Here is a 20,338-nt window from a genome sequence, read left to right as displayed (position 1 = left end):
TGATATAAGGGTACAGCTGGTTTTGTCATGAACTTTGCCTTGTCAAGGATGGAGAGGATTGAAAAGGAAAAAATCTGAATAAAGGCAGCTCCTAAAATTGGTTTTGGGATCCAGATTACTTTGGGGTTACCAAAAAACCACTGGTAATTAATGTGTTTTAAGGATACAGCTGGTTTTGTCGTGAGCTGTGTCTTGTCAAGGAAGGAGAGGATTGCAAAGGAAAAAATCTGGGTGAAGGCAGTTCCTGAAATAGGTTTTGGGATCCAGATTACTTTGGGGGCTACAAAAACCCACAGTTTTTACTGATAAAGATGTGGATATAAGGATATCCACATGTATGGCATGTATGGTATAAGGATACAAATTATTTTGTCATGAACTGTGTCTTGTCAAGGAAGGGGAGGATTGAAAAGGGGAAAATCTGGTTAAAGGCAGTTCCTGAAATAGGTTTTGGGATCCAGATTACTTTGGGGTTACCAAACACTACTGTTAATTAATGTGTTTTAAGGTTACAGCCTGCTTTGTCAATAAATGTGCCTTGTCATGGATGGAGAGGATTGAAAAGGAAAAAATCTGGGTGAAGGCAGTTCCTGAAATAGGTTTTGGGATCCAGATTACTTTGGGGTTACCAAAAAACCACTGGTAATTAATGTGTTTTAAGGATACAGCTGGTTTTGTCATGAACAGTGCCTTGTCAAGGATGGAGAGGATTGAAAAGGGGAAAATCTGGGTGAAGGCAGTTCCTGAAATAGGTTTCTGTCATCCTGATCTCAGTCTGGTTCCTGCCTGAGCAGCCAGCAGCCATCTGTCAGAAGTGTCTCCTTTATCCTCTGCTGGAAGAGTTTCAGGAGAAGCTTTGCTGGGGGGATTAGAAAACCTGGAATTTCTTGCTTTGAGGTCACTTTTGTCTGTAGTTCTACAAGAAATTCATGATTTGGCTTTTCTGGAGGTGAATCTTTGTGTGTGCTGGCTGGGATGTGGGTTTGTGTCTCCCAGGAGCTGAAAATCTGGTTCAGGGCTATGCCTTTGTGAAGGGATGAATGTGATATTTATTTATTATCACAGGTTTATGGGCTGCCACCTTACAGGGTGACCATCCCTTCTACTTCTTGGTCCTCTTAATTGTGTTTATTTCTTCAGATAAGAACTTTGTGCATGAGAAAAATGTCACAAAACACATCGACCATGTTATGTAGAGTGGTGTGAGGGAGCTCTGGCTTGCTGCTGCAAATTTAAAAGAGTTTTTGTTTTAATTTCTCCAGATGAATCAATTTGGAGGGATTAATGTGATATTTATGGCCTGCCACCTTACAGGGTCCTCTTAATTGTGTTTCTTATGTTTATTTCTTCAGATAAGAACTTTCTGCAGCAGAAAAATCCCACTAAACACATCAGCCATGCCTGGTGTGAAGGAGCTCTGGCTTGCTGCTGCAAATTTAAACTTCTTTTTGTTTGAATTTCTCCAGATCAGTGGATTTGGATCTGCCATCCCTCTCTTTAAAGCAGGGCTCATGCTGCTGTCCCAGGTGCAGCTCAGGGATGTCAAAACCCAAATCAGCACCTCAGAGGAGCTTGAGCAGGCAGAGCATCCCCAGGGAGGGGTTCCCAGAGAGCCACAACTTCATTCTGGACAGTTCATGCTCCCGAGTGCTCTCTGGGCCCTGCAGTGATTTAATATCCTTGGAATTCGTAGGGCAGGAGTGGCTGCAGACTTGCGCTGTCATAATTAAATTTGTTATTAAAGGCAGCACCACGGTGATTAAATTTATCCCAGGGGTATTTTTGCATCACACTGGGTAACTTTGGTGGTTATGCAGTATTTGGAGCAAAACATTGAATTAGATTAAAACCTTGATAAGAATCTTTGGCTGAGGAGATTTGGTGCTTGCATCAGAATCAGGGTCAGAATTTTGGTGAGGCTGGGGAAGGAGGGCACTTCTGGCCCCAGAATTTCAGCAGGACAGGAGATGGAGTTTCTTACAATTTCCTTTTTTAAGGAAACTCAGCTTTCTAAATTGATCAGCTTTTTTTTTTTGGTCTCCATGCACAAATTTCAGAGGAGGTGGCAGGTTAATGTGAGAGGGTTGAGCTGGGGGATGACTGCTGTTACATGATAATCCAAAAAGGGAACTTCTGCTAAGAATAGAATGAGGGGTGGATATTTTGCTATTTAAACATCTTAAGCTCAGCTTGGTGCTTTATTTTACTATCACTAAGAATCTTTGCATTGAATCCCATCCCTTGTGAGAGGAGGCTTTGGAAGAGAGAATTATATTTTTATCACTTTGTCTCGGGGCTTGGCTCAGACATCTTTGATAAATTATTAGAAAAACATTGAACAAAATGCAGTGAAGACATCCAGGCTGCTTCAGAGGCTCTACCCAAATCCATGCTGGTTTTTGAAGCCAGTCTGTAGTGCCTGACAGTGCAATAAAATGAATGCTGAGCAGTGGCTCTTTATAGCTGAGCCTTTCCCTCCACTGTCATTATCTTCTTTCATAACAATATCCAGCCTTGATGGTGCTTAAAGCAGACAAAATCTCCTTCATTTTCCTCCTGCTGAGCTCCAGCCTGGCTAATTAATGAATATTAATTATTAGTGGTTATAACAGCAAGGCATAAATAGTCCCTCCCTCTTTTGAAACCCACAGGGTTGTAAACCACAGGTTAAGAAAAGTAAAAGACTTAAGCATTTGCTGGATAAGTAAACATTAAGTTCAAGCCTAAGCTTTTTATCCTCCTGAGTCCCCACCTTCCCTCTGGAGGTATTAGATGGAAAAGAAATGCTCTGAGGTCAGCCCTGCCCCAGGAAGCTTCCCCTCCCTCCCTCCCCTTGCCCTGTGCAGCAGCTGCTGAACTTGGGCTGCCCTGTCTGGGCTGGGGCTTGCCAGGAGCCTGTCTGGCTCCAGGGCATGGATTGGGGCACCTGGAAAAGGGATTGTGGCCTGAAAAGGGGTTGTGGCCTGAAAAGGGATTGTGCCTAGAAAAAGGATTGTGCCTAGAAAAAGGATTGTGCCCTGGCTGAGCAGACAAGCAGGACCCTGTGGATTTTGGTGGCTTGGAGACTGATGAGAAGGAATTTTGGATTGTACCCTGGATGAGCAGCCAGGCAGGTCCTCGTGGATTTTGGTGACTGATGAGAAGGCTTTGTGGATTGTACCTTGAAAAGGGATTGTGCCCTGGATGAGCAGCCAGACAGTCCCTGTGGATTTTGGTGGCTTTGTGGATTGTACCCTGAAAAGGGATTGTACTCTGGCTGAACAGCCAGGCAGTCCTCGTGGATTTTGGTGGCTTGGAGACTGATGAGAAGGAATTTTGGATTGTACCCTGGCTGAACAGCCAGGCAGGTTTCTGTGGATTTTGGTGGCTTTTTGGACTGTACCCTGAAAAGGGATTGTGCCCTGGGTGAGGAGCCAGGCAAGACCCATGGATTTTGGTGACAGATGAGAAGGCTCTGTGGATTGTACCTTGAAAAGGGATTGTGCCTTGTCTGATCAGCCAGACAGTCCCCATGGACTTTGGTGACTGATGAGAAGGCTTTGTGGATTTTATCCTGAAAAGGAATTTTGCCCTGGCTGATCAGCCAGACAGTCCCCGTGGATTTTGGTGGCTTTGTGGATTGTGCCCTGGATGAACAACAAGGCAGTCCCTGTGGATTTTGGTGGCTGTTTTGATTGTACCCTGAGGGAACAGCCAGACAATCCCTGTGGATTTTGGTGGCTGTTTTGATTGTACCCTGAGGGAACAGCCAGACAATCCCTGTGGATTTTGGTGGCTGTTTTGATTGTACCCTGAGGGAACAGCCAGACAATCCCTGTGGATTTTGGTGGCTGTTTTGATTGTACCCTGAGGGAACAGCCAGACAATCCCTGTGGATTTTGGTGGCTGTTTTGATTGTACCCTGAGGGAACAGCCAGACAATCCCTGTGGATTTTGGTGGCTGTTTTGATTGTACCCTGAGGGAACAGCCAGACAATCCCTGTGGATTTTGGTGCCTTGCTGGCTGATGAGAAGCCTTTGTGGCAGCCTGGGCACAGCAGAGGGGCTGCCTCTGTGACATTATGGGCATTGGGAGCTGCTTTAACAGGACATCAGACCCCCTGTTCACCATCACGTAGGTGCCTCTCTCCTTCTCCCTGCATTGGGGGGGTCTGTGCTGGGCTGGGGGTGCAGGGCAGGGCTGGGGGAGCCCGGAATGTTCCAGAATTCCACAGCCCTGCTGCTCTGAGTCTCTGCTTGCAGAATGTGCGGAGCTCCATCCCTGCCCCCTTGCAGGGCCACCCCAGAAATTCCATTACCCTGAAGTGAGGGGTGTCCTCAGCTGGAGCAGAGCTTTGGCACTTCTGTAACAACAATAAATTAATTTGTTCCTCTGGTTTTGTTTTTGCAGGGTCCTCGTGAGCCCTCGGCAGAACCTGACTCGCATCACCCTCAAAGGGACTTTCCAGGGGGCTAAAGTGGTCCGTGGGCCTGACTGGGAGTGGGGCAACCAGGATGGTAAGCTGCCTCAGGGATGGCCTGTAGAATTTGATTTTTTAAATATATTTAAAAATATATATATTGAAAATCTTTAATTTTTAGTATATTTTTATTTTATAGTTTATAGTTTAATTTATTTAATATTTAATGGCTTTATTTTCTTTTATATTTTGTATTTCCATTTTAATTTATATTTTATATTCATATTATTTTTTATTTTTACATTTTAATTTTAGTTTGTATTCTATATTTATGTTTTCTTTTTATAATTTATATTTTAAATTTTATTTTTATTTATATTTTATATTATCATATTTATTTTTTATATTTATTGTTCATATTTATATTTCTATATTTATAATTTATATTTCTATTTTATTCCTATTTATATATTTATTTTTTAAAATAGATAGCTCTTTATTTATATATGGTTTTTTAGTTGATTTTGGGGTGTAGTTCCTGTCCTGTTTCTGTAGGAATTGAAACCTGGCTGAGACTGCAGTGGGACAAAAATGGTTTTTTAAAGCTGCTTTTGGGGTGTAGTTCCTGTCCTGCTTTCTGTAGGAATTGAAACCTTCAGGCTGAGAATGTAGTGGGACAAAAATGTTTTTTTAAACTGTTTTTTGGGTGTAGTTCCTGTCCCCAGGTCAGTGACAGCAATTGCTCCAGGGCTGAGGGAGCTTTCCTGCCCCTTTGTCCCAGAGCCCTGCACACACCCTGTGATGTTTACAGCTCCTTTTCCCCCTCAGGAATTAAGTCAAAAGTTCAAAGGTTTCCAGAGTTGACTCTGCCATTTATTGCAGCTCTGGGTTCAGGGGAGGATGTGGATCCTTGCAGGGTCTGAGAGGAAATAATCAGCTTATTCTCAATACAGCTTATCCATCCTCTGGAGATCACAGCAGCATTTACATGTCTGAGACTGGTGCTGCTGACAGTGCTGCTGACCTGGGCAGGAGCAGAGAGAGGAACCCTAAATCCACCCCTCAGCTGCTCTCTGCTGGGAAAAAAGAAATTAGGAATTTAATTTCTTTAAATGGGATAACTGAATCTGAAATTAAACAGAGTTTAAATGGGATAACCCAGAATTTAACTGGATAGCTATAGCTCCAGCACTGGTTCTGGATAAATCTGGATAAATCATTTAAATATCTCCCTGGGAGTGAAAAATAAGCTGTTAAGATACACATTGCAAGAATTCTGGCTCTGGTTTTGGTGGAGCTGCCCCAGCCACAGCCATGGGCTTGTCATGAGTAGAACTGCCAGCAAAACCCAGAAACCTTTGCATTGTGCTGATAAATGAGTTCAGCTCCTTCAGATGTTGCATTTCAGGACTATGCAGATAATCAGAAGTTCCTCAGTGAGACAGATCTTGCTGTCCTTGTTTGGAGAAGTCCTGGGGAAGCGTTGGGACTTGCCCAAATTGGGAATCTGCAAACCCTGATTGCCTTCACTGTGTTGTCTCTTGGATCAGAGCACAGAGTCCCAGTGCCCAGCCAGATCCACCTCCCCACATCCATCCTCCTCTTCTGCATCCTTCAACCTCCTTGCTTGAAGAAATCCAAGTTTATTTGGTGTTCCTCCACCTGGATGGGTTTGGAGAGGTTTAAAGATCCTGGGTGGATCTTTAGCACTTGGATCTTGCACATGGGTGGGGTTGGAGAGATTTAAAGATACTGGGTGGATCTCTAACAGTTGGATCTTGGATCTTGCAGCACCTGGATGGTGCTGGGGAGAGATTTAAAGGTTCTGGGTGGATTTTTATTACTTGGATCTTGGATCTTGCAGCACATGGATGGGACTGGGGAGAGATTTAAATATTCTGGGTGGATTTTAGCACTTGGATCTGGATCTTGCAGCACTGCTGAGTATTTTTGTTGCCACAGTGTGGTGCCATGACACCACGTGTGCATTCCCCAACTAGGCCGTGCTCCTGCACACCAGGAATCCTCCACAGAATCATTCCAAAATCAACTTTAACACAGAGATTCCCTCCCAATCACCCAAAATGAGTTGTCCGTGATCCAATTTTCCTGATTTGCCCTTCTTTTCCCCTCAGGGGGTGAGGGTAAGACCGGCCGCGTGGTCGATATCCGGGGCTGGGACGTGGAGACCGGCCGCAGCGTCGCCAGCGTCACCTGGGCCGACGGAACCACCAACGTCTACAGGGTGGGCCACAAGGGAAAGGTGGACCTCAAATGCACTGTGGAGGCTTCTGGGGGCTTCTACTACAAGGAGCACCTCCCAAAATTAGGTGGGTTTGGAGACAAATCTTTGCTGGGCGAAGTCTTTGTTGAGGAGTTGTGATTCACGCGGCTGTTGGCGCTGAAGCCATTTTTAGTTTGGAAGACAAAACCACCTCCTTATTTTTCTAAATTTCCTACATAATGAGGTTTATTTGAGAGAATTTGGTTTGTGTGTGAACATCCTGCTTGATCTCAGAGTGATTCATGAAGTAGTTTGGACTTTCAGGGTTAAAACCACCAGTTGTATCCCAAGGAATGCAACCTCTGCTGGAAATGCAGGAAATTCCCTCTCTGCTGCAGAGAATCCAACTTTTCTCACTTCTGTTACATTTGTCAATCCAAAGCTTTTCATTCTTCAGGCAAGCTGGTGTTCACTGTGCTTTTAGAGAGCAAACACTCCCTTGATGGAGCCGAAAGGGGGAATGTGACCAAAGGGAGAATTTGGAGAATGGAACAGCCAAAAATTAGAAAAAAATTATGGGAAAATGGGATGTCTGAACTGGCAACTTGCTGCAATCCCCCTTTCCTCTGAAGTCCAAGAAAACTCCTTGTGTTTTTGGACTTGACGTTTTTTTTTTACCCATTTGGCTGTGGGGTTATTTTTTCTTTTAATGAGGTGCAGGAACCATCTTTGTCTCCCCTGAGGGAAAACAGGGGGGTCTGTTCTGGTGTTTGCAGCAGCACAATCAGGGTTTTTATCAGATAAAACTTATCAAGCAGACTTTTCCCAGCCCTTCTCAAACTTTTCTCTCCCTGAGCACCTTGGCAAGAGCATGAGGAGAGGGAAGGGTTGGATGAGGAGATGAATTCCAGGGGTATGGATGCATGGGATGGGTGGGAGGGTAAGGAACTCCTCAGAGAGGGGGGGAGAACTAATTTTGGGTGCTGTGTGGGCATGTCTGAACAGCACTTGTGGGTGAGTGGATTGCTAAGGACAGCTCCTGGTGTCTGCCACGGCCTGAGAGGCATTCACAGGGACAAAATAGCTCTTGTTAGAGCTGTTTTATTAATATAGTTTAATTCTATATTTTTATACATATAAAATGTAAGTTATACTAATATAATTTATATCAATAAATATAAATATATTTTTATTTTATTAATATAATAATTTATATTAATAAAATATATAGATGATATTTATGTGTATAAAATCTGCATAATTATAATTATGTAATTATACACTGTTTTGTTAATATGGTGTAATTACAATGGAATTGTAATTGTAAAATTGTAACTTGTAAAATAGAATTGTCATAGAATTTAATTATTAATTTAATTAGAGTTAAATCCTACAGATTTCTCTGCTGCCCTATAGAGTGTATAGGGCATAAAAAGGGGTTTTAATATAGTGTAATTACAATAGAATTGTAATTGTAAGATAGTAAATTGTAATATAATGTAATTATTAGTAGAATTGGAGTTAAATCCTACTGATTTCTCTGCTGCCCTATAGAATGTATAGGGCATGAAAAGGGGTTTTAATGTAGTGTAATTATAATAGAATTGTAATTGTAAATTGTAAAATAGAATTGTAATATAATGTAATTTTTAATATAATTAGAGGTAAATCCTACTGATTTCTCTGCTGCCCTATAGAGCGTATAGGGCATGGAAAGGGGTTTTAATATAGTGTTAATTACAATAGAATTGTAATTGTAAATTGTAAAATAGAATTGTAATAGAATGTAATTATTAATATAATAAGAGTTAAATCCTACTGATTTCTCTGCTGCCCTATAGAGTGTATAGGGCATGAATAGGGTTTTGCAGCATTCTGCCCCAATTAAAGTTAATTTTCAGTCATTTTAAGGCACCCAGGGTGTGTGAGTGCCCCCTTTATGCCTGTGGGTGCTGCCCTATGGAGTGTATAGGGCATGAAAACGGTTTTGCTCCATTCTGCCCAAATTAAAATTAATTTTCAGCACTTGTGAGGCACCCAGGGTGTGTGAGTGCCCCCTGCATGCCTGTGGGTGCTGTCCTTGTTCTCCCCAGGGAAACCAGCAGAGCTGCAGAGGAAGGAGAGCACAGACAGACATCCCTTCCAGCACGGGGACAAGGTGAAGTGCCTGCTGGACATCGACATCCTGCGGGAGATGCAGGAGGGCCACGGGGGCTGGAATCCCAAAATGGCTGAGGTGAGTGCCTGGCTGCAGTCCCAGCCTCTCCCTCCTTCTGCACTGCTCAGGAAATCACCAGAACATCTTTGGGTGACCTCAAGAGTTGAACTGAATCACAAATGCAGATTTTTTTAGTGATAGGACGCTGGAGTCAGAGTTATTTTTAGGTTTTGTTGGATGAAAATGGCCTCGTGGATCTTTGCAAAAGTCTTAGAAGCAAAAAAAAAAAAAATCAGTCTGGATTGTTTGTTTTTAAATGAGCCACGAGTTTTCTTTGCTGATCTGGATCCATTCCTTGTTTGGCTTCTTTTGTGCTGTGCATTACTGGTAATTAAAGTTTGTGTTTTGTCAACACTGGGCTCTGTCCTTGGCCAGGGATAAAATTTCTCAGCCCATATCAGATTTTTGGAGCTTAGTCTTGCCTTTAAATTAAAGAGCCATCAGTCTGCTGTCACCTGTTGTTTTAAAAAACCCCAGAGAGTGGAGGAATAAAGATAGAAATGGCATTTATTACTGTAAATAGCATGAATAAATACCATAAAATTTTAAGATATGTTAAATATCTATCTTGGCCTAACCTCCCCTATAGGTGAGGAGACTTTTTGAAACCAGGCTTTAAATTAATGTCAAGGCAAACTCTGTTATTTCAGTTTCAATGTGGAAAACTTTTAACTGAAATCTTTTAACTGAATTATTTTAACTTTTTTGGGTCTTTTTTTTCAGCCTGGCAGGCAGGAACTTGGCATCTTCTAATGAACTTTAACATAGCTGCCAGTGGAGCCATGAGCTTTTTTAATTCCAGCTCAGGAATTAGATTTTGGGTGTTGCTGTGTCTTTGCTGGTTATTAAATCTCTGTGCTCCTGAATTCCTGGTTTTGGGGAATGCAGGGGTAGAGAGGGATATCAAACAGAGGAACAGGAACCTCTGTCACCTCAGAAATTGGCATTTTTTTCCCTCTTTATAAACCATGAGCTGCTCAGAACCTGATCTAGAACCCTGCATCGCACAATGGGATTAATGGAAACATGCAGAATTTAGGACTCACAGGAATTTAGGGCTTGGAAATGCTGGGATAAATGGAAAAATGAAAATTTAGGTTTGGGAAATGATGGGATGAATGGGAAAAGAGAGAATTTAGGACTCACAGGAATTTAGGATTGGAAAATGTTGGGATTAACAGGAAAATGCAGAATTAGGATAGGGAAATGCTGTGATTAACAGGAAAACGCAGCATTTAGGATCGGGAAATTTGGGATTAACAGGAAAATATGGAATTTAAGACTGACAGAATTTAGGACTTGAAAATATTTGGATTAACAGGAAAATGCAGAATTTTGGACTGGGAAATGCTGGGATTATTGGGAAAATGCAGAATTTAGGACTCGCAGGAATTTAGGACTTGGAAATCCTGAGATTCACAGGAAAATCCAGAATTTAGGACTCACAGGAATTTAGGACTTGGAAATCTTGAGATTCACGGGAAAAATCCAGAATTTAGGTCTGGCAAATGCTGGGATTAATGGGAAAATGCAGAATTTAGGACTGGGAAATGCTGGGTTTGCATGAAAATCCAGAATAAAGATGTGGGAGCAGCGTGGATGGGAAATGCTGGGTGATTTAGCTTTAGACACCCTCTTTCCCCACTGGGAGAGAAGATGATTTATCAGAAGCTTTCCTCTGTTGTGTTTCTGTCCCCAGTTCATCGGGCAGACGGGGACGGTGCACAGGATCACGGACAGGGGGGACGTGAGGGTGCAGTTCAACAGTGACACCCGCTGGACCTTCCACCCCGGAGCCCTGACCAAGGTGAGTGCTGGCAATGCTGCAGCAGGTCACTGAACCTCAGAGTGTCCCCAGAGGTGCTGAAGGAACAGTCTTCTTAACACAATTGTTCTATTTTTTAACCTTTTCTATTTGCCACTCCTGAAGGTAAACTGCGTTTCTTAATTTCAGCTTCCAGTTCCTTCATCCTTCCGCAGCTGCCTTGTCCTTCTGATGAACCTTTTCTCCAATAATTTCCCTTTGATTTTTTTTTTGTTCTTCCTTGTTTTGTGTCTCCACGTTGTTCTTTTTTGCATCTTTGTCTCACTTCTCTTTGATTTCTTCCCAGTCTTTAATCCAGCCCTTCTAATTTTGTGGCTGCGTTTCTGAAGCTCACAGCTCTGGCTTTCCCCAGAGGTTTGAGGACTTTGAGAAGTGGATAATTAGAAATAGAGATAATTAGGTACAGAAGAAGCTGCTGGAAGACCACAAAATTCTGACCTGAGCAAGGTCAGAATGGTAAAAACTCCCAACACCAGTGGAAAATGCAGCGTCAGAGTGTTTTGCACAAAATCAGTCTGCTCTGAAAAGTCTCTTTTGACACTGCTCCCTTCCTAGCTCAGTGAGCAGAGGGAGCATCTGGCAAATTCCCAGCACAGATAAACCCTGCTTTGCCTTTTCTGTTTGAAACAACAAACATTGAACTTCCTTATTAGAGTGAATTAAAATCTCCAGGGCCAAGCCAGGTGTAAGGAGGAAATGACCAAGAAAATTTCCATGCTTTATCTGGTATTAATAATAAACCAAAAAAAAAGTTAGGAAACTGTTCCAAAATATTGGAACAACTGTTCCAAATTATTTCGCTACTTAAATGTGCACTTGGCTTAAAAGAGAATTGGGTTGTGTTTATTGTCTTGGTAGCTGCATTTATGTTTTGTAATTCTGTTTTTTGACTCAGTGGGTGTCTTGTTTGTTGGGATTTTTGGGAGTGGGGTGGAGGGGGCTGATCACTGTTAATTTTTTGTCTCTGTGTGTGTGTTGCTTCATCCCCCAAAAGCTTATGACTTTCTTTTTCTTGTAGCTCAACACCTTTTGGGTTGGTGATGTGGTCCGGGTGATAGATGATATGGAAACGGTGAAGCGCTTCCAACCTGGTCATGGGGAGTGGACAGATGAGATGGCACCTGTGAGTGTGCTCCAGTTCCAGGACAGTCCAGTAACCTCCTGAGCTTCCCCAAGAAGACATGGGCTTGTCCCCCACCCCAAAATTCCTGCTGGGAAGTCCCTGCCCAGCCCCTGCTGCTGGTGGCTCTCGGTGACGCCGTCGTGGCCACAGCGCCCAAACGGGACAAGGGGAAATCCAACAAAAAGGATTTGGCTGCCACCAACTCATGGGAGAGGTTTCCATCACCAAAGTCTTCTTTGGCTCTCTGGAATGAGGCAGGGAGGTGGAAAAATCAGCCCAGCATGGCTAAAATTGGGATGCAGGTTCCTCTAGGGTGTTTAAGCTCAGAGCAACCATCCCCAGTCCCAGTCTGATAAGTTCTTCTCAGGTTCCTCCAAGAGCAGTTAAAGCTCAGAGGAACCTGTTCCCAATCCCAGTCTGATCAGTTTTTCTCAGCACCTCTCTCCCAGCCATTTCCAGTGTGTCTGGAAAACCCTTCCATGGACAAGGGGGAATCCAACAAAAAGAATTTGGCTGCCACCAACTCATGGGAGAGGTTTCCATCACCAAAGTCCTTTTATCCCCTCCCTGACTCTCTGGAATCAGGCAGAAAGGTGGAAAAATCAGCCCAGCATGGCTAAAATTGGAGTGCAGGTTCCTCCAGGAGCAGTTAAAGCCCAGAGGAACCATTCCCAGTCCCAGTTTGATCAGTTCTTCTCAGGTTCCTCCAGGAACATTAAATCCCAGAGGAACCATCCCCAGTCCCAGTTTGACCAGTTTTTCTCAGCACCTCCCTCCCAGCCATTTCCAGTGTGTCTGGAAAACCCTTCCATGGCAAAGCAGTGAGAGAGAAACTGCTGAGAACCCTCTGGTGTCCTCGAAGTGGGAGCTGTCTGTGAACGTGTCACTTGTCCAGTGCTTCTTTTCACACAGCAGGAGCTGCAGCTTTACCAAAAAATAAACCCCAAAAAACCCCTGGTTTTGGGTCTAGGAATTTTTGCAAAAAATATATTATTTTTTTTCCTTACAGACCCTGGGGCACATTGGGAAGGTGATCAAGGTCTATGGGGATGGAGATCTGCGAGTGTCAGTGGGGGGACAGTCCTGGACCTTCAACCCTGCCTGCCTGACAGCCTACCAGAGGGAGGAGGAGGCCAACCTGATGACCACAGAGAGTGCCAAGGAGCCCAAAAGTGAGGGACAAACAGGGCTGGGAGATCTTTGGTGCAGCTCTTGGGGTGGTGGCAAAACCCAGGTGTTCTTACCTGGGTGGGGAAGTGAAGTTTGGCTGTGATTTACTGGGCAAGCAAAGCTGGGCCTTGGGAAAATGCAGGATTTGGGACTTGGGAAATGATGGGATTAATGGGGAAATGCAGGATTTAGGGCTAACTGGAATTTAGGACTTGGAAATGATGGGATAATGGGGAAATGGAGGATTTAGGACTTGGGAATGATGGGATTACTGGGGAAATGCAGGATTTAGGACTAACTGGAATTTAGGACTGGGAAATGCTGGGATAATGGAGAAATGGAGGATTTAGGAATGATGGCATTAATCGAGAAATGCAGGATTTAGGGCTCACAGGAATTTAGAACTTGGAAACGCTGGGATTAAAGAGAAAATACAGAATTTAGGACTCAATTGAATTTAGGACTTGGAAATTCTGGTATTAATGGGGAAATGTAGGATTTAGGACTTGGAAATGCTTGGATTAACAGGAAAATAAGAATAAAACTTGGCTGTGCCTTACAGGGCAAGCAAAACTGGGCCTTGACAGGAAAATACAGATTTTAGGACTGGGAAATGCTGGGTTTAACAGGAAAATACAGAATTTAGGCCTCAGAATTGCTAAGCACAGCTCTGCCCTAGGCCCAGCATTTGCCTCATCCCTGCTGTGTCTCAGTTCCCTGTTCCATCCTGTTTCCTGTACAAGGACACTGATTCTTGTGAAACACTCCAGGTCTGTGCCTAGAGCTGTTGTGAAATCAACAATTGTTTGGCCTAATGTGCCCTGAAATCGAGTTTGGGATCACATGGCGCATGGAGGGGATTTTTTTTGTGCTTTTCACATCTGTTCAAAATTTTTTTTGTGGCCTGACCATCTTTGTTTCCTCTGAGTGTCAGGATCATGTGGGAGAGAGCACAGACTTGCCAGGATTTCTTTTGTTTTTCTGATAGAGATCTGGAACTGTTTACTCAAATCAGACTTGAGGCAGAACTTGCAAAATTTTTTGACTTTGCACTTCTGACACCCGTGTCCCCTCAAACACTGAGAGATGTGGGGTGACAGGTGAATTTTTTTGTTTTTTCAGGTACTTTGGTGACTGTCCTGGAGAAGCTGCTGTCCCAGAGGACAGAGTCAGAGCATGCAGGGTGCCTGGTCATTTGTGCAGCCCTCAACAATGCAGCTAAAATCCGGGAGCTCCTCCAGAAATACCCAGACAAGGCAAGTTTGGAAGACAAAAATTGCTTATTTTTCCTTTGTTTCCTTTAAAACATCATCATCAAATTTTGTACTCAAGGAGGGAAAAGGATGTGAGGAAAACAATACATTTGTCAGACTTAGTGGTATCTCCCAACAGCTGGAATATTATTTTGCTGCAATTTCTGCAAGGATTGCAGTTGCTGGAAGGATTAAATTCACAAGTTAAATGTGCATATTTTATGCCTCTAGTTTGTGGCAATAAATCTGAACTGAAGCCCTCACAGCACCTTTGGCAAGCTGGTTTTTCCCAGATTTCCTTCAGTTGTAGAGTGAGGGGGAGAGGGGTTTATCTATAGGAAAACAGGAGCAGAAATCAGAGATTTGCTGGAAGAGAAAGGCAGGGCTTGTGTCTGGCTGTGCCTGTCCTTAGAGGACCTTGTAAAAATCACAATGTTGGAATCAGGAGGGAGAAAAGCTGCCCAGATCTGTGCAGTGTCTTATCTCATGTCTGACTGGAGCAGGGAGCTGGGCTGGACGCGTTGCTGGACAATTTCTGTGCTTGCAGAATTCCAAAATGTCAGGATCACATCTCAAAAACCTCCTCCAGGGAGGGGCTCAGGGTTTAGGAACAGGGCAGAAAAAATAGGAACCACCAAATCTTTCAGTATTGTGTCCTTGGAAACCATGAGGACAAAAAGAGGTTTTGTTGGGGGTGTGGTTGTGGGGCTGTGACCCAGGATCAAAAGATTTAATTCTTCTAAACCTGAAGAAGCTGATTTAGTGGTTATTTGTCTGGTATTTATTGTACTTCTTTATTTATAAACTTAAATTTAAGTTTATAAATAAATGCAAATTTATAAATAAGCTTCTGGGAATGGGAAGGAGACACAAATATCTGCAATTCTCAGATTGAGCCCAGATAGGAAAGTCCCAAGAGTAAGGAATCCATGATATGATCATGGATTTTATTAGACTTCGATTTCTATTTAATATTTATATTAATAAATTAGCTGTTATTTTTATTAGTTAGATTTTATTAGACTTCTATTTTTATTTAATATATATATTAATTTATTAGCTGTTTCTGTTAGTCTTACAGAGAGATCAGGCTGGATTTGAGGCTGACTCAGAGCAAGCTGGGATTTCTTGGCAGGGTTTTTCCAGTTTATCAGCTCTGTCTGCCTGGTGTAGATGGAAGAACAGCAGTGACCTCTAATTCCTCTTTGCCCAAAGGACTCTCCCAGCATTTTGAGCCTGTGCAGGGAAGTGCTGCCTCTCCTGTGCTCTGACTGCTGCAGGGATAAAACCTGGATTATTAACTTGTTCTCCTTGCCAATCTGCTGAGGTTTTGTGCCTCCTTCTCCTCTCCTTATCCTCCACTGCTTTCAGAAGCTGCTTTGCCTTTTTTTTGCCTCTTTTCTTCAATGCCTTTAATTCTCCCAAGCTCTCGCTGCAGCACTTGAGCCCTGAGGTGTCCCCTGCACCCCCTGAAGCACCTGCAGCAGCAGCACAGCAGGGACTTGGCACCTCCAGAGCTTTATGCAAAGCTTAATTTGATTTCCTCACCCATTTTCCTCTCAGGAAGGGAATTGTTGGCAGAGCTTTGTGCTCTCAGGCACAGAGTGATTTGGCAGCAGGGCTCTGCAATTACAGAGCTCTGTTCTCTCTAAACATGCTGCCCCTTTCCCCTTCCAGAATGTTCTGGACAAGCTCAGCTGGGCACGGACCCTGTGGCATTTCTGGGCTGTTCCAGGCACAAAAACGAGCTCATGCCCGAATTTCTGTGTCTCTGCCCTTCCCAAAGGTGGATGCCAAGAACCAGGGCAGGACTGCCCTGCAGATTGCCTCTTACCAGGGGCACCTGGAGGTGGTGAGGGCTCTGCTGCAGGCTCATGCCAACGTGGACCTGCGAGACGACGAGGGGGACACGGCGCTGCACTACGCAGCCTTTGGGTAGGACACCTCTGCCACTGACATGCTTTATGAAAACTCTTTTTGTTAAGGTTTTTTCCTCTTGAGAAGCTGAGGGGCTTCAGCTTCTCCATGTTTTGTTGTTTTAGAATGTGATTTGGAGAATTGTTTGCTTAGCATGTAAAATTGTTTTTACTTGGTGACTGCTGACAGCTAATAGTGTCGAGGCTGTGAGTAATCACAAGATTGTATTAATTTTTTTTTTATTATTATTTGCTAGCTTTTTGATGAAATTTTTTTTATTCTTTTAGTATAGTTTTAGTATATAATATATATAATAAAATAATAAATCAGCTCTCTGAGATGCAGAGTTCACATTCTCATCTCTTCCCTCATCCTGGGACCGCTGTGAACATCATCACATACCTCCCCTCCTGCTGGCCCTGATGGAAATAATAATAATAATAACAACAATAGTAATAATTATTCCAACCCTAACAAAAAAAAAACTCCAAATGAAACAAACAAACAAAAACCCCCAAAACCCCCAGGTTTTTTAACACTAAGGGGAAGCGGGGTGGGGCTGAGAGGATACAAAACCTGATTTCTAATTTCTGTTGCTTTGCAAGGAGAAAGAATTGACTGGAATGACTCAAATCTGCTTTTTTCCCTTGCTTTAAACCAGAAACCAGGCTGAAGTTGCCCGTGTGCTGCTGGCCAAGGGGGCCAGTGCAGACCTGCTGAACAACGCCAAGTGCACGGCCCTGTTCGTCGCTGTCAGCCAGGGCTTCACCGAGGTGGTGAGAGCCCTCTGTGAGCTCAACTGTGATGTCAACCTCCCAGTAAGTTTGGCATTATTGCAGGGAGGTGCTGGAGGATTTTTTGATTTTGGTTTTGTTTTCTTTCTGAGGTGGGGAGGTGCTTCTTTATGAGAAAAATTTGATTTACAGCCTCAAGAGAAGCTTAGGTTAATGTAAAAATACAATACACAGACATTAAACAGAAAAATCACAAACTTATAGTTTCTATAGTTGTTTCTATAGTTGTAAGTAAGAATATATCAAGAAGCTGTATTGATAAAATAGTGAAGAGTTTATAATGTAAAAGTGTAGTTATATAAAATAAGCTAAGAATTTAGAAGTTAAAATAGAAACATATATATATATAAAAAGGAGGTTTCCCAGGGGGTTTCCTTGGTCATTTTTAAGGCAGGCAGTGTTGGTGACTTGGACCCAGCCCATTTTAAGAGTTTATTGGTTTTATTGTGTATTATTTATTTATAGGTTTTATTGTGTTGTGTGCTGGGCCATCCCTCAGAGCTGGTCAGGAGTTCCAGCAGCTCCCAGGGGGTTTCCTTGGGGGTTTCTGGGGTTGGTAACCTGGCTTTGCTTTGCTCTCCATGTGTAGGATTCCCAGGGAGACACCCCCCTGCATTATGCCATCACCCTGGACTACAAAGTGGTGATTGAGATCCTCACTGAAGTTCCCAACATCGATTTCACTGTCCAGAACTGTCAAGGCTTCAACCTGCTCCACTATGCTGCCCTGAAAGGCAACAAGCTGTAAGTCACCTTTATTTTTTTTCCATTTTTATGCCTTTTTCAGGTGTTTATTTGTCCTGGCTGGCTGAGGAGGTGGCAGATGTGGTTCTGGGTAGTTGGTTAAATATTTTTTGGGTTTGGATAGGTTCCTTCACAGGAAGCTGCTGCCTGCTTTCCCCATCTTTCTCATGCTTCCCTAGGCTGGGAAATCTCTGTGTGTAGACAGTCTCAGATATTTGGGTCTTAGTAAAGCCTCTGGAACTCTTCCAAAAATAAATCTCCTCATTATTTTCAAAGCAAAGTGGCTTTCCCATACTTTATTAAAGATAACTGAAGGCTTTTGTTGTATTCTTATAACTCTGTGGGTTTGAGGGACTGCTCTTCATTGCTGGTGCCATGGTAAAACATGGACATTGCTGACTCCTGAGCAGGAGAGGCAGAAATTCATTCTTCCATCTTTAATAACTTCTCCAACCCTGCAGAGCCATCAAGAAGATTCTGGCCAGGGCTCGACAGCTGGTGGATTCCAAAAAGGAAGATGGATTCACTGCCCTGCACCTTGCTGCTCTCAACAACCACATGGAAGTGGCTGAAATTCTCATCAAAGAGGTAAGAAATAAAACCAAAATCAAGAAAAAGTTTGTCAAACACTTGTCAGTGAAATTGTCTGACAAATTGGTGCTTCTGTGAGGAGCAGATAACTCAGCTAAACTCAGCAAAGGTGCAGTGGGGTTTGGGAGCTGCCAGGCCCCACATTCCCATTTCTGCAGCCCCATCTCCCCTGGTGCAATTCCTGCTTTTCCAGCGTCCCACGAGGGGTAATTTTACATTATTGACTTTAAAGCATCTACAACATGGTATAACTAAAATTGATAAGCCAAAACCCACTTATTTTATTGTAATTAGGAAATAGTTGACTCCTAATTGTGATGGTGTGAATTATAACATCTGTATTGTCTCACCCTTCTCATAAGACTGAAAATAGAATAAAAGTTTTTAAAACATGTCTCAGCTGCCCCATCTCTGGGTCAGGAAAGGATTTTATTGTCTGACAAATCAGTGTGAGGAGCAGATAGCTCGGCTAAACTCAGCAAAGGTGCAGTGGGGTTTGGGAGCTGCCAGGCCCCCCATCCTGAGTTCTGCAGCCCCATCTCCCTGGTGCAATTCCTGCCCCACATTCCCTGCTGCAATTCCTGCCCCACATCTCCCTGGTGCAATTCCTGCCCCACATTCCCTGGTGCAATTCCTGCCCCATCTCCCTGTGCTGCGATTCCTGCCCCACCTCCCCTGGTTCAATTCCTGCCCCATCTCCCGGTGCTGCAATTCCTGCCCCACCTCCCCTGGTTCAATTCCTGCCCCACATTCCCTGCTGCAATTCCTGCCCCACCTCCCTGTGCTGCAATTCCTGCCCCATCTCCCTGTGCTGCAATTCCTGCCCCACATTCCCTGGTGCAATTCCTGCCCCACATCTCCCTGGTGCAATTCCTGCCCCACATCTCCCTGGTGCAATTCCTGCCCCACATCTCCCTGGTGCAATTCCTGCCCCATCTCCCCCTGCTGCAATTCCTGCCCCATCTCCCTGTGCTGCAATTCCTGCCCCACATCTCCCTGGTGCAATTCCTGCCCCATCTCCCCCTGGTGCAATTCCTGCCCCATCTCCCTGTGCTGCAATTCCTGCCCCACATTCCCTGCTGCAATTCCTGCATTTGCAGGGTCGCTGTGACGTGAACGTGAAGAACAGCAGGAAGCAGAGCCCCCTGCACCTGGCAGTGATCCAGGGCCACGTGGCCATGGTGCAGCTGCTGGTGAGCCAGGGCAGCGATGTCAACGCCGAGGATGAGGATGGTGACACCGCCATGCACATGGCCCTGGAGCGGCAGCAGCTCATGGCCCTGGCCCTGGAGAAGAGGGACGGGGAGATGGGAGCCACCCTCCTGGCCAAGGTGAGCAGGAAACCTACAGAGTGTGGTGTTTTGTGTGGTGTTTTGTGTGGTGTTTTGTGTGGTGTTTTGTGTGTTGGTTTTGTGTGTTGGTTTTGTGCGGGGGTTTTGTGCGGTGGTTTTGTGCGGTGGTTTGTGTGGCGGTTTTGTGTGGCGGTTTTGTGTGGTGGTTTGTGTGATTTTGGTGTTATATATTATATACATTATATATATTTTAATGTGTGTATATATATATTTGTTGTTATATTATAATATATTATATTGCTGTTATTATATTAGAATATATTATAATTTATGTTATATGTTATTATTGTTAGTATATTGTTACAATATATTTCATTATATATTAAGTATGTTGGTATTGTATTGTATTATATTATATTATATTGGACTATATTGGACTATATTGGACTATACAATATATGTTAGTATATATTAATTATATAGTATTTTATTATATGTTAATGATTTTAATGTTTATTATTATTATATTTCATATTACTGATAATTTCTTATGCTTTCTTTCTATTAATTTATTTTGATTTTATTTTTATTCTTATTTTATTTATTATTGTTGTTATGATTTTATTATATTTTATTATTTACTATTATGAATATATTATTATTGCTATTTTAGTTTTATTTTTATTATTGCATTATCATCGTGTTATTGTTATTATTTTATTATTGATATTTTATTTTAGTTTTATTTTTATTATTGTGTTATTGTTGATATTATTTTTATTATTGG

General features: G+C 43.2%; 1 protein-coding gene across 2 annotated transcripts in view; it reads left to right on the top strand.

The window, feature by feature from the left end:
• The window catches only part of MIB2 (MIB E3 ubiquitin protein ligase 2), a 46,587-nt gene that overhangs the window by 22,161 nt on the left and 4,088 nt on the right, over positions 1 to 20,338 (top strand). Inside the window, exons 4-15 of one of the 2 annotated variants that reach the window (XM_054292085.1) lie at positions 4,391 to 4,497; positions 6,536 to 6,730; positions 8,718 to 8,860; positions 10,542 to 10,649; positions 11,686 to 11,790; positions 12,800 to 12,962; positions 14,083 to 14,216; positions 16,000 to 16,148; positions 16,792 to 16,948; positions 17,514 to 17,668; positions 18,130 to 18,256; positions 19,360 to 19,590. In XM_054292085.1, the coding sequence (XP_054148060.1) occupies positions 4,391 to 4,497; positions 6,536 to 6,730; positions 8,718 to 8,860; positions 10,542 to 10,649; positions 11,686 to 11,790; positions 12,800 to 12,962; positions 14,083 to 14,216; positions 16,000 to 16,148; positions 16,792 to 16,948; positions 17,514 to 17,668; positions 18,130 to 18,256; positions 19,360 to 19,590 (1,774 nt within the window). The remainder of the gene's footprint in view (positions 1 to 4,390; positions 4,498 to 6,535; positions 6,731 to 8,717; positions 8,861 to 10,541; positions 10,650 to 11,685; positions 11,791 to 12,799; positions 12,963 to 14,082; positions 14,217 to 15,999; positions 16,149 to 16,791; positions 16,949 to 17,513; positions 17,669 to 18,129; positions 18,257 to 19,359; positions 19,591 to 20,338) is intronic. The other variant, XM_054292086.1, reaches the window with a different exon arrangement.

Source organism: Melozone crissalis, unplaced genomic scaffold (genome assembly GCF_028551555.1).
Source record: "Melozone crissalis strain CALT ecotype California unplaced genomic scaffold, PUWL_Pcris_2 ptg000107l_1, whole genome shotgun sequence".
Classification (NCBI taxonomy): Eukaryota; Metazoa; Chordata; class Aves; order Passeriformes; family Passerellidae; genus Melozone; species Melozone crissalis.
Note: the sequence above shows the minus strand (reverse complement) of the source record. Positions and strands in the feature narration are given on the sequence as shown.